The 20814-nt window shown below is 52.0% G+C and overlaps 1 protein-coding gene across 7 annotated transcripts in view; it reads left to right on the top strand.

The window, feature by feature from the left end:
- The first annotated feature begins 1219 nt into the window (after positions 1 to 1219).
- Positions 1220 to 20814, top strand: part of COL13A1 (collagen type XIII alpha 1 chain) — a 154151-nt gene continuing 134556 nt past the window's right edge. For 3 of the 7 annotated variants that reach the window (XM_081568226.1, XM_081568261.1, XM_081568241.1), the window contains exon 1: positions 1220 to 2076. In XM_081568226.1, coding sequence (XP_081424352.1) covers positions 1783 to 2076 — 294 coding nt within the window. In that variant the 5' untranslated portion in view covers positions 1220 to 1782. The remainder of the gene's footprint in view (positions 2077 to 20814) is intronic. The other 4 variants (XM_081568248.1, XM_081568234.1, XM_081568268.1 and 1 more) reach the window with 4 other exon arrangements.

The following is a 20814-nucleotide window of genomic DNA, read 5'->3' as shown; positions in this document are numbered from 1 at the left end:
TATGTTAATATTGATCAGCTCAATATATAAAATGTGCAGTTGGCAACCCTGTAACTCTAAAATGGAATCGCAGAAATGCTCCTGTCACAATACCCACTACCCACCTCTGTTTTACATCTCAGGAACCAGTCTTTTATCCCCCCCATCCCTTCTCAATGTTCCTGGGAAGTAAGCTTTCTCCATAAACTCAATCCCACCACCTCCTCTTTCGCAGGAATGTCAAGAGGTGCAAGGAGATAAAGTCTCTTTGGGATACAAATGTTACTTAAAATGGGAGAGGTGACAAGAGAAGAGAGGAAACTGCAAAATGGCCTTCAGGCAGATTTCTCTACTGGACCACAGGAAATGATAGCAGAAAGGAGCCAAGGAGAGACTGGCTCACCTTTAATGGCTGCAATGGTTGGGGCAGGCTGGTCTGACAGTGGAGGGTTGGAATGAGTCTCAGATCCACTGCAGACAAGAAGAGGAGGGGTCAGGACTGGCAGGCAGGAGGATTGATTGGCCTATTGGATACCCTGAAATAACCCTCTGCTTAGTTTGTATTCACCTGTACCTGGTCCTGAAAGAGAGACAAGGGCACCAGTTCTGCTGCCCCAACCCCCACCCCAGAGGGTTGACTTTTCACCCCAGAGTAAAGCTGTGATTGGTGAAGTGAGCCCCACCAAAGGTGCTGGGGCAGCTGGAGGTGCAGAGCCAGAGGTGGAGCTGGTTTGGGGAGGAAGAGAGGGGATGAGACATGACAGGGGGTGCTCAGCAGCAACTGAAGGGAATCAGACAGTCCTGCTCAGCAGATAGACATCCATCTAGATCCCTGACAGTAGCTCAACTGGGTTCCTTGGAGGATCACAAAGACTGGCTGTGCCGACTTGTCAGAAAGCAGAGTGATGCCTGGACCCTTGACTTAGCAGGAAGGCAAAGAGGACCCTCAGTGTGGATTGGGAGAAAGGGAGAGAAGCAAGTCCCAGCTCCACTCCACACCCCCTTCCTGCCTATAAATAACCCCGTGTCACTTCAAAGGGGACAGGGAGCGCGGGAGAGGGGCTCCCGTGGCCGGTGGGTTGGGGCAGCGGGCCCTGCACACCACGCCCCCCACCCTGGGCGAGTTTGCATAAATAAACAAATCCAAGCCGTCGGCCCCGCAGGAGGTGGAGGAGGAGAGGGGAGGAGGAGAGGGGAGGAGAAGAGGGGAGGAGGAGAAGGGAGGGAGGCGGGAGAGATTAGTTTGGGAAGTAGCACGGATTGCTCATCCGATCCGTGCAGCCGCAGCTAGTGTGTCAAGTTACAGAGGCGCCGGAATCGGCCCCAGCGCTCCTCGGCAGCGGCCACGACCCACCTCTGCCCATGGGGCCCTCCATGTGCACCCCTTCGCCCCGGGACTGAAACTGGCTCGCCCGGGCGACGGGAAACACCAAGGACAGACAGTGCTGAACCAACTCCGGACTGCAGATACTTGAAGGGAAAGACGGGGCAGAAAGGAGAGCCGGCCAGATTTCCCTAACTTTCCTGGACTTGGAACGTTCTTCGAAGCAACTTTTTTTTTCACCTGGGTGTACCCCCAGATTACTGCTGGTTGTATTATTATTATTTTTTTTGCTCCCCTGCCCCCCCTCCAGCTGCTATTCTTTTCCATCCTCTTTGCCGAGAGCAAAGGAAAGGGACATTTTTCCAGCGACACAAGCCTTTCCCCCCCCTGCCCCGGAGCTTGAGATCGCTCTTTGGGGCAGCGGCTCTCGCCTTTATTTATTCTATTTATTTATTTATTGGTTCTCAAGACGCGAAGGGATGGTAGCGGAGCGCTCCCGCAAAGCGACAGCCGCCGGTGCCTGCGGCCCTGGGGAGCTGGGCGCACCCGGGACAGTGGCGCTGGCGCTGGCGCCGGCGGAGCGCTGCGCGCGGCTGCCGAGCCCGGGGTCGTGCGGGCTGCTGGCGCTGGCCCTCTGCTCGCTGGCGCTCAGCCTGCTCGCCCACTTTCGGACGGTCGAGTTGCAGGCCCGGGTGCTGCGCCTGGAAGCGGAGCGTGGGGAGCAGCAAATGGAGCCGGCTATTTTGGGACAAGTCAACCAACTGCTGGATGAGGTCTGTGCTCTTTGTTGCTGCCTTTTATTCCCTCCCCGCGGCGCCCCCTCGCGCAGCCTCCAAACTTTGGACCAGCCAGTGCCCAAGGGCTCTCACTCTCTCCGCCGCGCGGTGCGCCCTGGCCTCGCCCCAGTTGTCTGCGGGAGGGATGGGGCCAGGAACGGACGCTGCCCTGCCAGTGGGCAGGAGGACCTGGGCGGCTAGCGCCGGACCCTTCGGCTCCCGCCTAGAGCAGGCGTCTCCCACGTTCGGCGCCGGGAGCGCCCTGAGCGCGCGGGGCAGGTGGAGGAAGGCTAGGCGCGGAGGCGCGCAAAGGCTGCCAGGCTCCATTTCTCCCTCCCGGCTCCTCGCCAGGGCGGTGTGAGAGCCGCCCAGCGCCCACGCGGCGGGATTTGAGCCCGGTGGCCCGGGGCCGAGGCTTGCTGGGCCCCCGCAGCCCTCCCCTTCCATCCCTCGACGATCAGTGCTGCCTTTTATTGCCATATTCTGTTGGGAAGAGAGAGGAGTGAGTTATCCCAGGGGCTGAGGGGGACAGGGAGCAGTCCTTGCAGGAGGTGGTGGTCTGGTCTCTGCCCAGACCGCTAGGGCCCAGGTGTTAGTTGTTTCGGTTCTGCTGTCCTTGGGAACAAATAAGCCCTTACCGTCTAGTTCTGAAGCTCTGTTTCTTGTCCCTGGTCCCCTGGAGTGGTCCCCAACATTTTGTGTCTGTGTGTCTTTCTGGGAAAAGGATGCTGAACTTTCTCCCATTCCCAAAATGTCCTTGAACCTCAGTGTATTAGAAGCCAGTAGTGTCTTTTAGCCAGAACAATCCCGAGAGTCATGAAGAGACCCACAGTCCACAGAAAGTAGGGACACACAGTCTCAGGGGTGCCCCCCGACTAGAGACTGGTCAGAAGACCATGAGGCCAGGTGACGTCTGAGGATGTGGACAGCCCAGGGGACCCAGGGCCAAGTATGAGGGGAGGATCCATAGGTAAAGGCCACGGCCGTCTGGGAAGAACTCCTGGAACAGGCTGGCCATGAACAGTTTTAGGAGGTGGTGTATGAAACAATGAAGAGCAGGAGGTAGAGCCCAGCAGGCCTGGCTTTTATCCCCACTCTGCTACTTAGAAGCTGTGCCACCTGAGGCAAATACCCTAACCCCTCCGAGCTCCACTCTGCCATCACAATGGTGGTGCTGATGGTAAACGTGAGTCCAGCTCTAACTGCAGCGGTGCCGTGGCCATACTGGCACGATGCCCCAGTACCCTACAGCCAGGCTCTTCTCGGTGCCTCTACCAGGCAAAGGCTGGCACTTGCCGAAGCAGCTCTCCGGGGCAGTCACGGAGAGCGAGGTCAGAGGGCCAGAGCAGAGCAAGTTTATTGATGCCAGAGGTGCACCCGTGACTGCTGCCTTCAGCTCATTCCCACGCCCTGCCGGGCCCCAGGGAAGCTGGAGGGCTCTGTCAAGCCACCCACGGTCCCCTGGGACTCCGGGGGAAGCCGGTGAACTCTGCAGTGCTGGCAGACGGCCTTTGCTGGCTGGTTGGCAGTGCACAGGGGACTGCTGCATGGTAGGGAGGGTGTTGGGACGTGAAGGCTGCCTCAGGTATCCCTGGGGTCCTGGCTGCTGAGAGACAAACATCTGACCCTGAGTGTCCTGCTCAATTCCTCTCTCCATCATCTCCCCTTCCTGGCCCCTCCTGCGGGCCAGGGTGTGCCCCTGCCCTTTCCTCAATCCTGGCTTCCTCTGCTTAAGACTTAGCCAGGCCAAGTCTCATGCTCTCAGGACCCTGGGGCTGACAGTGTTATTATCTACCAGGCTGAGCCTTCTTGTCTAAACTCCTACTGACTGTCAGACCCCCATTTTACAGAAGAGGGAACTAAGGCTCAGATTGGGGCAGTAGATTTCCTAGGGTCACGTGATGAGATGCAAAACTAGAACAAGCTTCCAGGGACTCCACCCCCAGTGCTCTCCCCAGTCTGTCTGCCACCCTCCATTGTCCACCCTCATGCACTTATTCTGAAAGTGAACCTGAGAGCCAGCTGCGGGTCAGGCATTGTAGGGGGGGCACATTTCTGTCCTCTTGAACTTACAGGCAAATAAGACACAGAGAAGGGAGTGGACAGTGACCATGTCATGTGAAAAATGCTATGAGAATGGAAGCAGAGGAGGTCTAGGGCTCCTGATGGCAGTGGCTCCCTGGGAATGTGATTTTTCAAGTGAAGACTTACAGGGTGACTAGGAGTTTTCCAGGCAAATGGGGATGAGTATGGGGCAAAAGGAACAGCTTCTGGAAGCTGAAAACCAGAGAGAGAGATAGGTAGCCGAGATCAAGAGGGGCCTTAGAGACACTTTGATTTTTGTAAGAGCAATGGGGAGCCATGGAGGGGTCTTGAGGAAGGCAGTGATGTACACAGAATGAGATGAAGAGCCAGGTAGAGCAGGGACGCCAAATAAGAGGTTAGTACGGACCAGAGAGGACAGTGACCTGGCCAAGGGCACTTGTGGAGACAGAGAGGAATGAATGGAAATGGCAGCCTCGGTAGCAGGACCTGAGGTCAGTAGCAGAGGGCGTTGGGACAGAGGGAGGGAGCGGTCCTGTGGGGGAGGGGGCAGGTGACCTGGTCTATATGGCGATGACCTCAGGAGCCCTCTCCTAGGGGGGCCTGCAGGCCAGTGGATCTGGAAGAGACTCTCTCAAGGCTGCACTGTCCAGTATAGTAAGCACTAGTCACATGTGACTCATTAGACTTAAGTTAATTAAAATTAAATAAAATCTAAAATGTAGTTCCCCAGTCACACTAAGCCACCTTTCATACAACTGCTTGATAGATACCTGAGTGGCCACCAGTCAGGACAATGCAGCCTTAGAACATGGACGTCACCGAATAAAGATCCATGGGATGACGCTGTGCTCGGAGCAGGCAGCGTCTGGGCCAGCAAAGGTGTTCAGAAGCAACTCCATGCTTTCCTCTCCTCCACCCTTTCCTCTCCTTCGTCTGTTCTCCCAGGTCAGAACAAAGAGCAGAGGTGAGGAGAAAGGTGAGAACTGGGCCCAGTGGAAACTCCCAGGTGAGAAGGACAGGGGTATGGTTTTGTTGTAGAATGAGTCTGTGAAATGGCTATGCAGAGGATTCCTGCCCACGAGGGCCCAAAGGCACCCCGTGTGCCAGGATTCCAGCTGGGCCTTGCCAGCTGTGTGGCCTCAGGCAAGCTATGACACACTCCCTCACCTCATACCCCTTCTCTGTGAAGCCCTGGCCCTGCCTTCCTCTTGGGGTTGCTGTGGGGTTCTCAGGAGATGGCAGATGGAACAATGCACTAAAAGGTACTGCCACAGCGGGTCACGAGTGCTTCTGGAGAGCTCCCTGGAGCATGGGGCAGGCAAAGGCAATCCATTCTGGAGCCAGTGAGCCTGGGTCACTCCCTGAAGGATGGAGGAAGGGCCACGGGCAGGGCCGTCCTGAGGAGGCACACAGCCTGAGCAATGGCCTGGAGGCAGGGGTCCAGGGGCACGTGTTCACCACCCATCCCAGTGGGGAAAGCAGCATGCTGGGGCGAAGGCCGTGTCTGGGAGGCAGGAGGAAGAGGGAAGGCCAGGCTGAGGGGACTCCATAGGAGAGAACCCTGGAGTGAGGTGAGGCAAGGGCAGATGTGAGCAGAGCCTCCCATTGGAGTGATTTGAGCTACTGGGAGGGGGGTGGGTCAGGGCCAGGAGAGGAGTGTGGGGGCGGGCGCCCGCTCAGGGGAGTTGGGAGTGTGGCTTCCAGACCGCAGCTCCAGCTCTTCCCCCATCAGCGCCTCTCTCCCAGTCTGGGACCCTTAATGAGCGCTCCAGCTGCCCGTTAGTTGATTTGCTTGCTGTGAAAAAAAAAAAGTGGAATGTCCCAAATGGAGGAAATCAGATGTCACCTAGGGCTGGGCAGACGATGTGCAATGACAGAGAAGATGGTGGAATTTAAACTTGCCAAATCCATTTTGCAGGCTGAGGGGGAGCAAGGAGGTGTCAGCAGCCACCTTCAAGGTGAATGCTGAAGGAGGCCAGGCTGATTCCTCTTCCCCAACCATAAAAGTAACAGCAACTCTGATAGGAGGGTCTCGTGTTTATAGGGTACGTACAATGGCCAGTGCTATGCACATTATCTCTTTCAATCCTCATGACTTCCTTAAGGATTGACAAGCTCATTACCGCATTTTACAGATGAGAAGACTGATATCACTGTACCTCCATCCCACTGTCTGTGATTCAGTCCTTTGGGTATTGATGGCATTTTTCCACTCTAAGAATCCCCTGAGAGAGGAAGTGGTTGAAACTTCTAGGCTAAAATGTCGAGGAACCCCAGGCAGACTCTTTCATCCCTAAAAATAATAATAACAACACTTACAAGAAGAAAGCCTCACATTTATAGAGTGTGTCCAGGAGCCCCTTATTGAACTCTTTCCAGGGGCATTTGGAGGAGAGATCAAAGCAGTGGCTGAGAGATTGGGACTCTGGATGGGGTCCTCTAGGAATGAAGTACTGAGATGAGGACAGGAGTAGGATCTTAAACAGAGAATGTGTGTGTGGCGTGACCTATGTAGAGTGTCCTGTGTACATCCCAGGTGCCTGGACCCCTTACTCTGCTGCTGAGAAAACAGGTCCAAAGCTGCACACTAAGCATCAGATGAACCTAGAGGTAGGACCTCTGTCTCCAGCAGGCATCTCTCTTCCACACCACACCTTCTCCTTTCTGGACAATAGTATTTGTCTGGCCAAGTGGTGGTCAAGACAAGGCAAGTGTGTGCTTCACTCTCCACTTCTTGGCCTTCAGCAGACATTATTAATCAATTGCCACACACTTTCTCACTGAGCTTACATACAGCCTTAGAATCCCTTTCAACACAAGAAACTGCTACCCAGCTAGCAAGAGTTGACGTTCAAGATAAAGAGTTATTGGGGAATTCCCTGGCAGTCCAGTGTTTAGGACTCAGTGCTTTCACCGCCAAGGACCTGGGTTCAATCCCCGGTTGGGAAACTAAGATCTGCAAGCTGTGCAGCACAGCTTAAAAAAAAAACAAAAAAAAAGCTAAAGAACTATTTCCTGACTCTAATTTTTAAAAAATACAGAGCAATATTTACTAGAGATAAAACTAGGAAGAGTTGTTAAAGTTTCATTGCTTCTCTGAAAGCCTTAAAACTAGCAAGTAGCTCCAAACCACACTGAGGACCCCCAGCCCTCATAGGAAGACAGTGGGGAAAAGTCAAAGCATCTGAAACAAAAGGCCGTCTGCCTTATGCATAGTCTCACAACTTGACACTCTCAGAGAGATGCCTTTTCCCCTTATTCCAGACTTGCCCCCATGCCACTGGAAAGTCTTCCCAAAACACTCTGACCCAAAATGGCCCTTCCCCCTGCTGACTTCCTGAAGAACTGCCTGGCCGTGCCAAGTATCTAACTCAGAGAAGGAAAATAGGGCACGTGCTGTCTTCTCTCACCCCAGAACCACAGCAGGCATTACTAATCACTCAACACACGCCCAGTGAGCCTACCTAGGTTTCAAAATCCTTCTCAACACGGCTCTCCAGCTGGCCACTCCCAGTCTACTAGAGTCAATGCACAAGATAAAATCTGTTGCCAACCATGGCTTAGCTTCAGACACATTGTGCAGTGAGCCCTCCTCTCCGTTGCCTTTCAACATCTTATCTCTCCATTTGATCACATACAACCCAACGGGCAGGGGCTGGAGCTCACTGATCTCCAGTCCTTCAATGAAGCTAGGCTGGGGCTTTGCACAGTAGGCAGCCCTCACCAATTAGCTGCTGATTTGAGGTCCCACTGCCAGAGGCCAGTGAAGACATCTCAGAAGTCAGCTATCTTCCACCCACTCCCCCAACCCAGACCCAGCTGTCTGCCCAGCATTTGCTCAGGGGGTATGCCCTGGAGCTGGTGTTTTGCAGCAGTCAACAGAGGCTGAAGAGAGTAAGTCCTCCTGAGTCAGAGCTGCACCTCAGGTCCTAGCTGTGAATGGGGTTGGCTCAGTGTGATGTGTTCCCACCTGGACAGAGCAGCTGGGAGCATCCCTCTTCTGCCATTACCTAGTTGTGTGACCTCAGTCTCAGTGCCCCAACCTGAAAAATGGGTACAACATCCTCTTAATAGTGTTGTTGCAGGATTCAGATAATAACAACTGGAACCATTACAGCCTCACTCATCACTGGTGGAGACAAAATGAGGCTGCATCATGTCCACAACTTTTTTTGAAGTGTAAATATAAATTTTGATATAAATGAAGTACAATTTTGAACACACCAAAATGGTTAGTTAAAAGAAATCTTTATAAAAATAAGTGTAATGTTTGCTGCAGAGCAACTTATTCTATGTGAAGAGCCAACTCTGGAAAAGACCACATCTATTAATTTAATTCTCACAATAATCCTATGAAGTGGTTATATTTTTACTATTCGCTTCTTACAGAGAAGAATATGAAGGCCCAGAGAAGTTGCTTTACTTTCCCAAGGTCACACTGCTGCTAGTAAGTAGCAGAGCCAGGCCTCGAACCCAGGTAGTCTGGCCCCAGAGCTGGCATTCAGAGCCACATGTGTAGACAATCTATATAAAGTACCACATTGCCCTAAGTCAGCTGAGGCAGGTCACAGAGGCCAGGCTCAGGGACTGTTCAATTCAGTTTGGTTTGTCACAAAGGTGGCATTGGCCGAGCTGACTTGGTGTCAGCTCACATTACTATCTTTGTTTTAAGAACAGCACCGAGGCTTACATCAAGTCTTGGTGATGAGGACCCTCAGGAAAGTCCCTGTCCAGCCATGGCTTCCAGAATGTTTGGGCTTCCAGGAGGGAGAGGCTGGGTCTTGTCCTTTGGGCACTGAACTGTCCTCTAAGGAAGCTTAGCCCCAAATCTTGGAGTCATCCCCAGGCAGAGCAGAGTCGTTCAGGCAGAAGATTCTGCACAAGCCCCAACCTCAGCCCTGCTGCATCGCCCTGCCCTCGCTTTTTTTTCTCCCTCCTCCACCCTGCTGCCTTCCTGTATAACGTGCATCTATCTGTCTGCCTCTGCAGTTTCTTGAGTGTTTCCTTTTAGAGCAAAATAAGGATAAAAGTCCTCTAGAAACTTAGCTTTTAAAAGTGACTCTCCCTTCCTTCTCTCATGTCTGCATACCCTCAAAGGCCTGCCCCTGGACTGGTGATGGGTCGGCTACATAAAGGTACCTGCAGGACTTTAAAATATACCAGGGCTGACTCCCCTTCCCTAAACCCTGACTCCCCATGGGCAGGGTCTGGCAGTGGGTTGTCTAAAGAGCTCCACAGTTGACAGTCCCTCCCAAGTTGCTCTGCAGCAAACATTGAACTTATTTTTTTTTTAATAAATTTATTTATTTTAGTTGGGGGCTAATTACTTTACAATATTGTAGTAGTTTTTGCCATACATTGACATGAATCAGCCATGGGTTTACATGTGTTCCCCTTCCTGGACCCCCCTCCCACCTCTCTCCCCATCCCATCCCTCTGGGTCATCCCATTGCCCCAGCCCTGAGCATTTGTCTCATGCATCGAACATGGAATGATGTTCTGTTTCACATATGATAATATACATGTTTCAATGCTATTCTCCCATGAACTTATTTTTATAAAGATTTCTTTTAACTAACCATTTTGGTGTGTTCAAAATTGTACTTCATTTTTATCAAAATAGACAGAGACAGAAACTGTATCTGTTCCCCTGAGCCAGGAGCACCCTGTGCGATTTACCCAGGGCCCCTTGCCTGGTCCAGAGTGGTGCTTCAGGGGCTGACGGTGGAAGTCATGAGGGTCACATGAGATTCCGTAACAGTCCTACCATGCACTGCACGGTTTGAAAGTATGGGAACGTTAAAGAAGGGGAAGCATTGGGGTTTATTTTGTTTGGAGCAGGGTGTTGGATTTTGGTTTTGGTCTCGTGTGTCCATACTAAGTCACTTCAGTCGTGTCTGACTCTTTGCAACCCCATGGACTGTAGCCCACCAGGCTCCTCTGTCCATGGGATTCTCCAGGCAAGAATACTGGAGTGGATTGCCATTACTTTTTCCAGGGGATCTTCCCAACCCAGAGATCAAACCAGTGTCTCTTACATCTCCTGCATTGGCAGGCAGGCTCTTTACCACTAGCATCCTTCGTTTATATATATATAGATATTTCCCCCCCTCCTTTGGCTGCAGAGGCTCTTCATTGAGGCACGCAGGCTTAGTTGCCCTGCAGCATGTGGGATCTTAGTTCCCGATCAAGAATGCAACCTATGTTCCCTGCATTGAAAAGTGTGTTCTTAGCCACTGAACCACCAGGGAAGTCCCCTGGTCTTAGTTTTTCAAAGAATAAAATCAGCTGAGGGTTTGCCATCCATCCAGAAGAAAGGAGGTTACAGGAGAAGGCTTAGGAATCCTTCTCCCGCCTCTTTTGGTTGGATTCTTCCCCTCCCAGAAGCAGTCTTATTGAGTCCTCAGTAAACTGGAAAGAAAGTCAGCGAGCTCCTCCAAGGGAAACTGAGGCCCGAGGGGCTGGGAGGGCTGGAGGAGGCTGGGGTCCTGGCTCTTCCACGTGTCATCTGCATGGCGGGCAGGCCCCAGCAGCAGCCGCAAGTGGGCACTCCCGTCTCCCGTCTACAGACCTCCTGCCTGGGGTGCTGGCCTCCCTGTAAAGTCTCTTTGTGCCCCAAAGGGCGGGGATGTGGCTGTTGGCAGCAAGGACTCCTCCAAGCCTTCAAAGGGTGAGGGCAAGTAAAGTACAAAGGGGTGGAACTGCCTGCCTGAGAGGCTAGGCACAGCCTTTCTGGGAGACACTGGATCCCTGTCTCCCCTCCTGGAGGCTATTGTGGGTTTTCCCAAAACCCCATGTGGCTGGGGTGTACATGGACTGGGCCTCCTCAGCCCCCTTTCTTCACCTTTTCCTCGTCCCCACCTTCCCTGGCCTCCTCAATGCCCACAGTCCAAAGCGAAGTCTCTGTCTTTCCTTAGCTCAGCTCACAAGCCGCCATGGGCAGCTCTGATCCACCCTGCACCCTGCCAGGCAGTTCATTCCTACCTGTTTTCTAAGTTCAGCCAGGGAGGCCCTACTGCCCCCAGAGGACACATCTTCCCCACAAAGGCTGTCACAGGACTTGGGACTCTGCCATCCTTGGGACTTTACGCCTGCAGTCTCCTGGTACACTACAGATGCCCTATGAAGGTGCCTCTTCAGCCACCACTTGGAGGTTTTCTGCATCGGATCATGTTCTGACAAGGTGGCCTGTGAGGCAGGACAGGAAACGTGACCTCTGGGAACAGGGATGAAGAAAGGGGGCTGGTTAAAGGGGCATTAGCTGGGGTTCTCCCAGAAACAGCCTAAGTGACTTCCCTGGGAGCTGGGGAGGGGGAGACTTGGGAAGTGACATGGGAAGTGAGGGCGGTCCTGCCACCTCCAGCATCTCCCTACTCATGGAGTCAGAGTGTTAGAAGGAAAGGAGTCATGTGCTAGAATGAATCCCCAAAACATCCCTGGTTCTCAGACTTACACACGCTCAGTAACGGGGAGATCACTGCCTTATGCAGCTGGCTGCTCCATGATTAGACAGCTCTGGCCTAATGTTGTTAGGGTTAGGGTTAGGGTTAGGGTTATGGTTAGGGTGTTAGATGGTGTGTTCTCCATCTCCTCAGAGCTCCAGATCCATCCTACACCTGCCATCCCACTCCTCCAGCATGTCCTGAAAGCACCTCAAATTCAGCATCTCTAAGCTAAGCAGGACGTCCACCCCTGCACACCCAGCACTGCACGTCCTGACTCAAGGGCGGACTGAACTTGCTCAGCCTCCCACAGAGCCATCCTCTTCTCTGTCTCATGCCTGCCTCGAGCCACCCAAGCCGCCCTTGGCTCTCCCAGGCCACAGCAAGAGACCCTCACTCATCTGCCCCTGTTCACTCTGCCCCGCCGCCTTCATCATCTGCATGGCAGCCAGGATAATCTTTCAAAAATTCTAAGTATGATTACCCCAGTTCTCTGATTACAGGCCTTTAGTGACTTCATATTGCTTCTTACTATGACCCATGAGGGGGGCCCTTGCCACCCTCTCTAGCCTCATGGATCACCTTCTCTTACTTTTAGAGTCCAGCCAAATGGCTGTATGTGGTCATGGCTAAGAGCACAGATTTTGGACCCAGATTGCTGGATTCAAGCTCAGCTTTGCTAATTACTGGCTGTGTGACCTTGGGCAAGTGAGTTAACCTCTCTGTGCTTTGGCTTGTATCTCTATAAAATGGGGTTAAGGATAGTAAGAGTATCACCCTCTAATGAATGGTGTTTTTAGGATTAAAGAAAGTTAAAACAAGCACTTTGAGCAGTGCCTGGCATTCCAGGAATAGATATTGCAGTCTCCCCAAAAGAGTCAATCTCCCCACTCGCCCACCCACTTTGGACAGGCACAAGGAGAGGGTCATGGGTGCAGAGCCACATTCAGATCTTGCCTCTGCTGTTCTTGGCTGTGTGCTAGTTAATTCACCTGTCTCTGTCTCAGTTTCCTCGTTCATGGGTGGGTTTCTGTGAGTGCTGAGGGAGTTAATATGTATAAGACTGCTGCCTGGTTTCTGAGAAGCACCTTATTATATCAGATCTTAGCCATTTCTCCCATACCTGGGCCCCTCCCCTGGTAGGTGGCTGCGCATCCTCAGATGTCAGCTCAACTGTCACTTTCCCATGATGAACCAGCCTAGTCAGTGCCCCTGGACTGGCTCTCGACACCTCACCCCTCCTGCCAGAGCTCTAAAGACAGGGGCTGCTTCATGTTGACGTGTGTGGTTTAGAGGCCCTTAAGTGCCCCTCCCTAGAGAGTAAGCCCCATGAGGGCAGCCTCCGTGTCTGCTCTGCTCACATGTGGGTCCCCAGCACTTTGCCTTGCTCTGCAAACAGAGATGCTCGATACCCACTCATGAGAGGGACAGAAGTGGGGGAGAGGGTCTGATCTCCATCCCAGCACTCTTGCTTCCAGCCCCTCCCCACTCTACTGTGGGGGACCCTGCTTCATCCTGCACTGGGCGCAGGGATGACCTCAGGCCCCCCGAAACTGGAGGTCCTAGGCCTCATGCTAACCCAGCGCCCATCCTGTTTCCTGTCTCCTGAGGCTGCAGCAGTCTTAGCTGAGCTGGAAGAACTTGCTCATACGAAGGCTGGAAAGTTCACACCGGGGCGTGCACCTCTGTCCCTGAGTTTTCTGGCCTGTAGAGCCTGGAGCAATATCTCTCTGTGATTCTGGTGAAATGTGGAGGTGGCAGCAGCTCATGGCATCTAGAGAGTCCCCTATTTCATGGCCCTGGGAGTCTGTGATCAGACGCCAAGCCAAGTCCCTTGCACAAAGAGAATGGGGGAGGAAGGAAGAAGACAGTTCCTTAGACTGCCCCGGGGCACCCACTCCCGGCCCCCCAGCACACAGGCTCCCAGAGCAGACAGGGCGAGTCCAGTTTGGGTGGGTGTAGGCTGAGTGTCTTGGTTTCCTCCACTTTGATTTCATCCCACTGAGCTGCCTGCGCTCAGGGGCAGGCAGCCACACGCGGGCCCGTCCCCTTAACAAATCCCTCTGTCCCTCTCCTGCCTTCTCTGGGATCCAGCCTTTGCTTCTCCCTGGATTGCCCTCCCCTGCCCTCTTCTCTGTCTGAATTCTCCCCATGCCAAGGTCAGAGCCCACGTGGGACCACAGGGATGGATCCTGGTGGGGGGGCAGGCCTAAAAGTAAGTAATTTGGTTCAAGTGTGGATCAGTGACAGGGAACCAGGCCCTGCCCTCAAAGGGCCAGCTCAAGTGTCCAGCGAGGCACCAGCCCCATAGCAGCTATGGCATTGGGTAAGGAGAACGCTCTAGCAGCTGGGATGGAGCACACACTCTGTGCCAGGCATTATAATCAGATGCTGGCACAGAGCTTTGCCCAGCCTGGTCATTTCAATGGGCAAATCCTTCTTTCAACTTCTTGTTCTGTGGCCAAAAGGCAGGGCTGCAGACAGGCCCCTCACTCACCCTCCCCCTTGAAGGAAGAAGGGGTCTGAGTTTCCCAGGAGGTGGAGGGGTAGGACCACGTGTCGGCAGCAGTACATGCGGCCAGGCCAGCCTCACTGTGGCAGGTGGGAAGAGGCAGGCCTGGCATCAGCTCAAGAGAGAAGTGGCCTTCATCTGGTCACTAAGAAAAACAGGCTGGCATAGCAGGTGCTCGCCCTTCTGCACATCTGGAGCCTTCTTTCGATTTTCTGGTCTCATCTCATCTTATCCCTCCAGCTATCCTGTGTGGTCCAGTGATATCTAATAGTATTCCTGTTCTATGGATGAGGAAACCAAGGCCCAGAGGGGTAACACCTCTTGCTTCGCAGTTAGTGGGAATGCTGAGACTAGACCCCAAGGTTCTAATACTCCCAAAGGTAGCTCCAGCCTGTATCAACACCACATGTTCCACACAGAGTGATGTTTCAGCAGGGTGGTGGTGGGGGGGGCGGTCGGGTCTATTTGGTGCGCTGACACCAAATAGAATCCCATTGCAGCCTCCAAGGGCAGGTGGGTTTTCATGGGAGTCATACACAAATATCAAAAATTAATTATTAAATGCTAAAGCACCTAGCACAGTGCCTGGTATATATAGCTCAATACGGATAGCTATTACTATTAATATTACTCTTATTTAATAAGTCCACCTGGTAAGTACTTTTTGGTTTCCAAGGCACTTCCCACAGCAACACTTGAGAGGTTACTGTTGCTCAGTCGTGTCCGACTCTTTGCGACCCCATGGACTGTAGCCCACCAGGCTCCTCTGTCCATGGGATTTTCCAGGCAACAGTACTGGAGTGGGTTGGCATTCTCTTCTCCAAGAGATCTCTCTGACCCAGGGATCAAACCTGGGTCTCCTGGCAGGTAGCTAATATCCCCATTTTGCAGATTCTCTGGGAGGGGAAGTGCCAGGCTCAAGGTCACAACTACTATGGAATTTGGAGCTCACCTGGCCTCTGCTCTGGGCTCCCTCCCTCACACAACTTGGACCCACCCACGTATTACAGGGGCCCAGGCTGAGCCTGAGCCCTTTAAGAGCCCTGGGGCTGGGCTTAGGGAGGGAATGGGCCCTAAACCCCAGGCCAGACCGGAGCTGCATTCTCTGGGGAGAGTGAGTGGCCACTTGGCATTTTCCCTTTGATACTGATACAGGCATTTTAATAGCTGCAATGATCAGGCAGGTGGTATTTCAGCTCTGGCCATGTGGGGCATTCCAGGAGGCCCTGGCTCTCAACAGGGGTGAAGCAGGAAGTTTTCTCTGTCCAGGGCGGCTGGGGGTCCACCCCAGGGACTCCAAAAGTTTTACACCTGCTCTAGAACCTCAGCGTGGAGATTTCAAACCAAGCGTCTCAAACTCAGATGCCTAGTGGAGTCAGGCTAGTGGCCTAAAGCAGTGAGGCTAGCCAAGGGGAGGGTACTGTGGTGGTCTGGATAGCACATGCCCACCTGAAAGGGGCAGCCATCCTCCCATTTACAAGACAGATCAGAAATCTAGAACTACATGAGATCTCCTGAGCAACACGTATTTACTGAGCACCTACCATGTGCCAGGCCATGTTGTAGGCACTGAGAATATATTAATAGCAATGAATGAAGCAGATCAAAATATTCATGTCCTTGTATAGCTTGCCTTCTAAGGAAAGGGGGAGCAATAAGTAAGCTAAATAAGATAACGACAATGACAACAAAATTGGAAGGAGAAAATAAAACAAGGAGGAAGGCTAGCAAATCTATTACAGAAAGGCCTTATGGAGATCAAGCCAGGAAAGAGGCTAAGAGCCTGGTAGGAGTGGTCCAGGGGAGAGCAGGGAAGACACCCTCCATTAGGGAGTTTTTCTAGGAAAAGAGCTAAGTGGAGTCCATGAGGATTTTTCATTTCTTTTCTTTTTTTATGATGGAAGGAAGAACAGCATGTTTGCATAAAGATTGTATCGGGGGTGAGCAAACAAGAACTGAATCCCATTGGAAGGCTGTTTTAGTAAATCTGTTTTTATGGGAACACAGCCGTGCTTATTTTGCTTTTCGCCTACACGGTAGAGCTGAGTGGTTGTGACAGAGGTCGTATGGCTTACACAGCCTCAGATATTTACTAACTGGCCCTTCACAGAAAATGTTTGCTGAGCCCAGTTCCTACCCCCACACCAAGTTCATCTTGTGCCCTGTCCATTCTTTCTCCTGTGTACCCCCGTCCCTTCATCCGCCACTCTCTATCAAGCTGCCAGGCCATAAACGGGACCTCCAGTGTCTCTCTGTTGGATGCGTGACTGACAGCCTCCACAGAGGAACCTCAGCCTCCAACCTTCTCACTGTCCTGGTCTTTCTCAACATGCTGCCAGAGGGCCCTCGGTCCAGCTCTTCCTCTGCTTCAGACCCTTGGTTGGCTGCTTTGGGCCAAATCCTTACCCAAGCAGAGAACCCCCATCACCCACTCAGCTCTCAAAGTCTGCAACCAGCTGGACACTACTCAACACGAGTCTCCCACATAAAGTTCAAGTTCCTTTATTGATGGGGACTGTCTTGTTCTCTGTTTTATAGTCTCACAATTAGTAGGAGCTCCATATATACAGGATGAATTGAACCAAAGTATTAAACCTGGGCTTCCCTGGTGGCTCAGTGGTAAAGAGTCTGCCTGCAATGAAGGAGACCCAGGTTCGATCCCTGGGTTGGGAAGATCCCCTGAAGGAGGGCATGGCAACACACTCAAGTACTCTTGCCTAGAGAAGCCCATGGACAGAGATGCCTGGCAGGCTGCAGTCCATAGGGTCACACAGAGTCAGACACGACTGAAGCGACTAAGGAGCAGTAGGCATATATACAGGATGAATTGAACCAAAGTATTGAACGTGGTTTCCCTGGTTAGTTCAGCAGTAAAGAATCCTCCTGCCAATGCAGGTACACGTAAGAGACACAGATTTGATTCCTGGGTCAGGAAGACCCCCTGGAGGAAGAAATAGCAACCCACTCCAGTATTCTTGCCTGGGGATCCCATAGACAGAGGAGGCTGGTGGGCTACAGTCCATGGGGTTGCAAAGAGTCCAACATGACTTTGTGACTAAACAGCAACAACACCACAACATTGAACTTGAAGGTGCAGGACCTGGAATTTAATCCCTCTGTGACTTACCTGTTCAAAGCAATTCCCCCTTTTCTCTCTGAGTCTCAGTTTCCTTTATTATTAAATGGGGCTCTTTGTGGCCTGCCTTGCTGGGGGGCATGGACATGACCCTGGTCAAGGCAGCTCCTTCAGCTGAGAGTGGTTCCTAGAGAGGGGCTGAGCTGTCAGCAGCCACTGTACCCTACAGCTAAGGATGAGCCTGACCACGAGAGCTGGATGGCTCACCACAGCGTCTGTACTAGCTCTGGAGTTTTATGGCTATCAAGAACCTGTGGAAATGTCATGAATCTGTCCTTCTAAATTTCAATGCCTTTGCCAGCACACCAATAATCTGCCTTTCCCACCATGTTCCTATCCTTCTTTCCTTGCTCGAGTCACTCCTGCCACACTGTCGCTTCTCCTCTTCCTTGAAAACTCCACATGCAGCCCTGTCTCTGAGCCTTCGCTTCTGCTGTTCCTTCTGCCTGGAACACACTTCCTCCAGATTTCTCCCTGACTCATTTCCTTACTTCAGCCAGTTCTCTCTGCTCAAACGTGCCCTGCACAGAGAGAACTTCTCTGACCCCTGAGTTTACAATACCACCTTCTGTCACTCTCTGTCTCCTTACCCTGGTTTACTTTTCTCTATAGCACTTATCATTGCCTGGGTTATATATTCATCTGTTTCTCTGTTCATCATCTCCTTCACTGGAAGGTGAACCCAGGAGGGCAGAGCTCCTGTCCACCTTGGGCTGCACCCTCCGTCTCCAGGGTCCAACCTGTGCTTGGCATCTTGCAGTTATTGAATGAGTGACAGCCCTAATGGTTGCAACCTATAGCCAAAATGCTGCACACTCAGTCAATGGCTTGTTAGCCATTGACCAGCTCCTTCATTTAACAGAGTTGGGTCACACACCCACTGTGTGCCACGCACAGCCACAGATAAGCCCCTTGGAGAGCCTTCAGGTTGTTGGTGGGAAGGGGTGTGGAAGTAGGTATGCACAGTCCCTTCCTGGAAAGTGGTGCTAGTGAGCTGGGTTCAGAGTGGGGCATCACAGGGCCTTCTGCCAGACCTCATTCTGGGATGTCCTCAATTTGCCCAGTGGACACTCTGTGCCCATCTCAGTGTTCATCTACCCAGTATTTGTGTGCCAGCCTCCCTTTCTGAGTGAGGGGCTCCCCTTAGGGCTGTTCCTCCCTTCCTCCTCCTATATGCTTTGACCTCCTGTTCTCTTCTGCCCTCCTCTTCAACACAGCCTATCTGTCCCTACCCCAACACACACACACACACACACACACACACACACACACACACACACACACAGTGGCTGAGCTCCCTCTGCCAGGGGAATTTGTATACATCAGCATGTAGTAGACTTTGCATCAAAAGGCCTGAGTTCTCATCCCATATCCACCACATACCAGTCCAAAGTCAAGTCACTCAGTCTCTCTGAGCCTACTTTCCTTCATCAAGAAATGCGGTCACTATTTGGCTTCCCTGGTGGCTCAGATGGTAAAGAATCCGTCTGCAATGCAGGAGACCTGGGTTTGATCCCTGGGTTGGGAAGATCCCCTGGAGAAGGGCATGACAACCCATTCTAGTGTTCTTGCCCGGAGAATCCCATGGACAGAGGAGCCTGGCAGGCTACATTCCATAGTGTTGCAAAGTCGGACAAGACTGAAGCAACTTAGCATGCATGCAGAGTTTGATTATGAAAACTAGATGTGATTTTCTGTGTGAAAGCACCCAGCTCAGGCCAGTACACAGCGGGAGCTCAGCAGACATTAGTTTGATGGGAATCCTCGGAAAGATTTCCTGACCTTCTGTCTCCACTGCTAAACTAGAGGTGACACCAAATCCTACCACACCTTCCAGGTGACTTCCTTTACCCTCACCCTGAGTGGCAGAACTACACAACAGTGAGGAAGCAAGTGCTGGGGAAATGCTTATGAGGAGCCAGCTGGCATCATAACCGGTCAGTGCATTGGAGTGGGGGCCACAGTGCAAAGAACAGTCAGTCACAGCCAGCCATGCAGTACAGGCCCCGTGTGGCTAGATCTTCCAGTTTGTTCAAAAGAAGTTAGAAACACAGACTTTCATGTGAAATCAGCCTCTTCAAAAAATTGATGACAAATTCACTGAAAAAAAAGTCACTGTGGGAACCAAATACAATATATCTAGGGGCCAATTTGACTCTGGGGCTACTGGCTTCTAACTGCAGTCCTAGCTTCAGAGAAGGGGGTCCAGATCTCAGCCTTCCTCCATCATGGTTTTGACCAGCTTAGCCTCTCTCTGAGCCCAGGTCCCTTATCTGTAAAAGGAATGTAATTATTGTTGTTCAGTTGCTAAGTTGTGTCTGACTCTGCGACCCCATGGATTGTAGCCCTCCAGGCTCCTCTGTCCTCTACTGTCACCCTGAGTTTGCTCAAATTCGTGTCCATTGAGTTGGTGATGCTATCTAAACATCTCATCCTCTGCCACTCTCTTCTCCTTTTGTCTTCAATCTTTCTCAGCATCAGGGTCTTTTCTAGTGAGTTGGCTCTTCACATCAGGTGGCCAAAGTTTTGGAGCTCCAACTTCAGCATCAGTCCTTTCAACGAATATTCAGGGTTGGTTTTCTTTAGGATTGACTGGTTTGATCTCCTTGCTGTCCAAGGGACTCTCAAGAGTCTTCTCCAGCACCACAGTTCAAAAGCATCAATTTTTCAGCACCCAGCCTTCTTTATGGTCTGACTCTCATATCCATACATGCTGCTGCTGCTGCTGCTAAGTCGCTTCAGTCGTGTCCGACTCTATGCGATCCCATAGACAGCAGCCCACCCGGCTCCCCCGTCCCAGGGATTCTCCAGGCAAGAACACTGGAGTGAGTTGCCATTTCCTTCTCCAATGCATGAAAGTGAAAAGCGAAAGTGAAGTCGCTCAGTCGTGTCTGACTGTTAGCGACCCCATGGACTGCAGCCTACCAGGCTCCTCTGTCCATGGGATTTTCCAGGCAAGAGTACTGGAGTGGGTTGCCATTGCCTTCTCCACATCTGTACATGACTACTGGAAAAACCATAGCTTTGACTCTACAGACCTTTGTCAGCAAAGTGATTTCTCTGCTTGTTAATATGCTGTCTAGGTTTGTCATAGTGTTGCTTCCAAGGAGTAAGCATCTTTTAATTTCATGGCTGCAGTCACCATCCACAGTGATTTTGGAGCCCAAGAAAATAAAATCTGTCACTGCTTCCACTTCTTCCCCTTCTATTTGCCATGAAAGTGTAATCATAGCTAACACTTACTGATGCCTCCTGGGAATCAGGCACCATTCTTTCTATGCACCAACCTCTTTGATCCTCAGTAACCTATGAGGTTGGAACTGTGAAGAGCTCAGGGTCTGAGAAAGGCCAGGAGCCCAGCAGTCTGGCCCCAGAGCATACCTGTTAACTTCTGTCTTCCCCTCCAACTCTCTCCCTTGGTGGTAGCTCAGCATCTGCCCTTTCCAGGTGTCAGAACTGGCAGCTGTGTATGTGTCATCCATTCATCTCCACAGAAATGGCAGCTCCTTGGGCAGGCATCTCAGTCTGCTTGTTGCCACATCTTTGGTGTCTTCCAGATTGGCTGAAGGGTAGGGAAGCTTGTGAGGAAGGGGTCTGAT

Source organism: Giraffa tippelskirchi, chromosome 2 (genome assembly GCF_054371585.1).
Source record: "Giraffa tippelskirchi isolate mGirTip1 chromosome 2, T2T-mGirTip1v1.2.pri, whole genome shotgun sequence".
In the NCBI taxonomy this organism is placed as follows: Eukaryota; Metazoa; Chordata; class Mammalia; order Artiodactyla; family Giraffidae; genus Giraffa; species Giraffa tippelskirchi.
The sequence above is the reverse complement of the archived record's forward strand: the minus strand, read 5'-3'. Positions and strand labels throughout refer to the sequence as shown.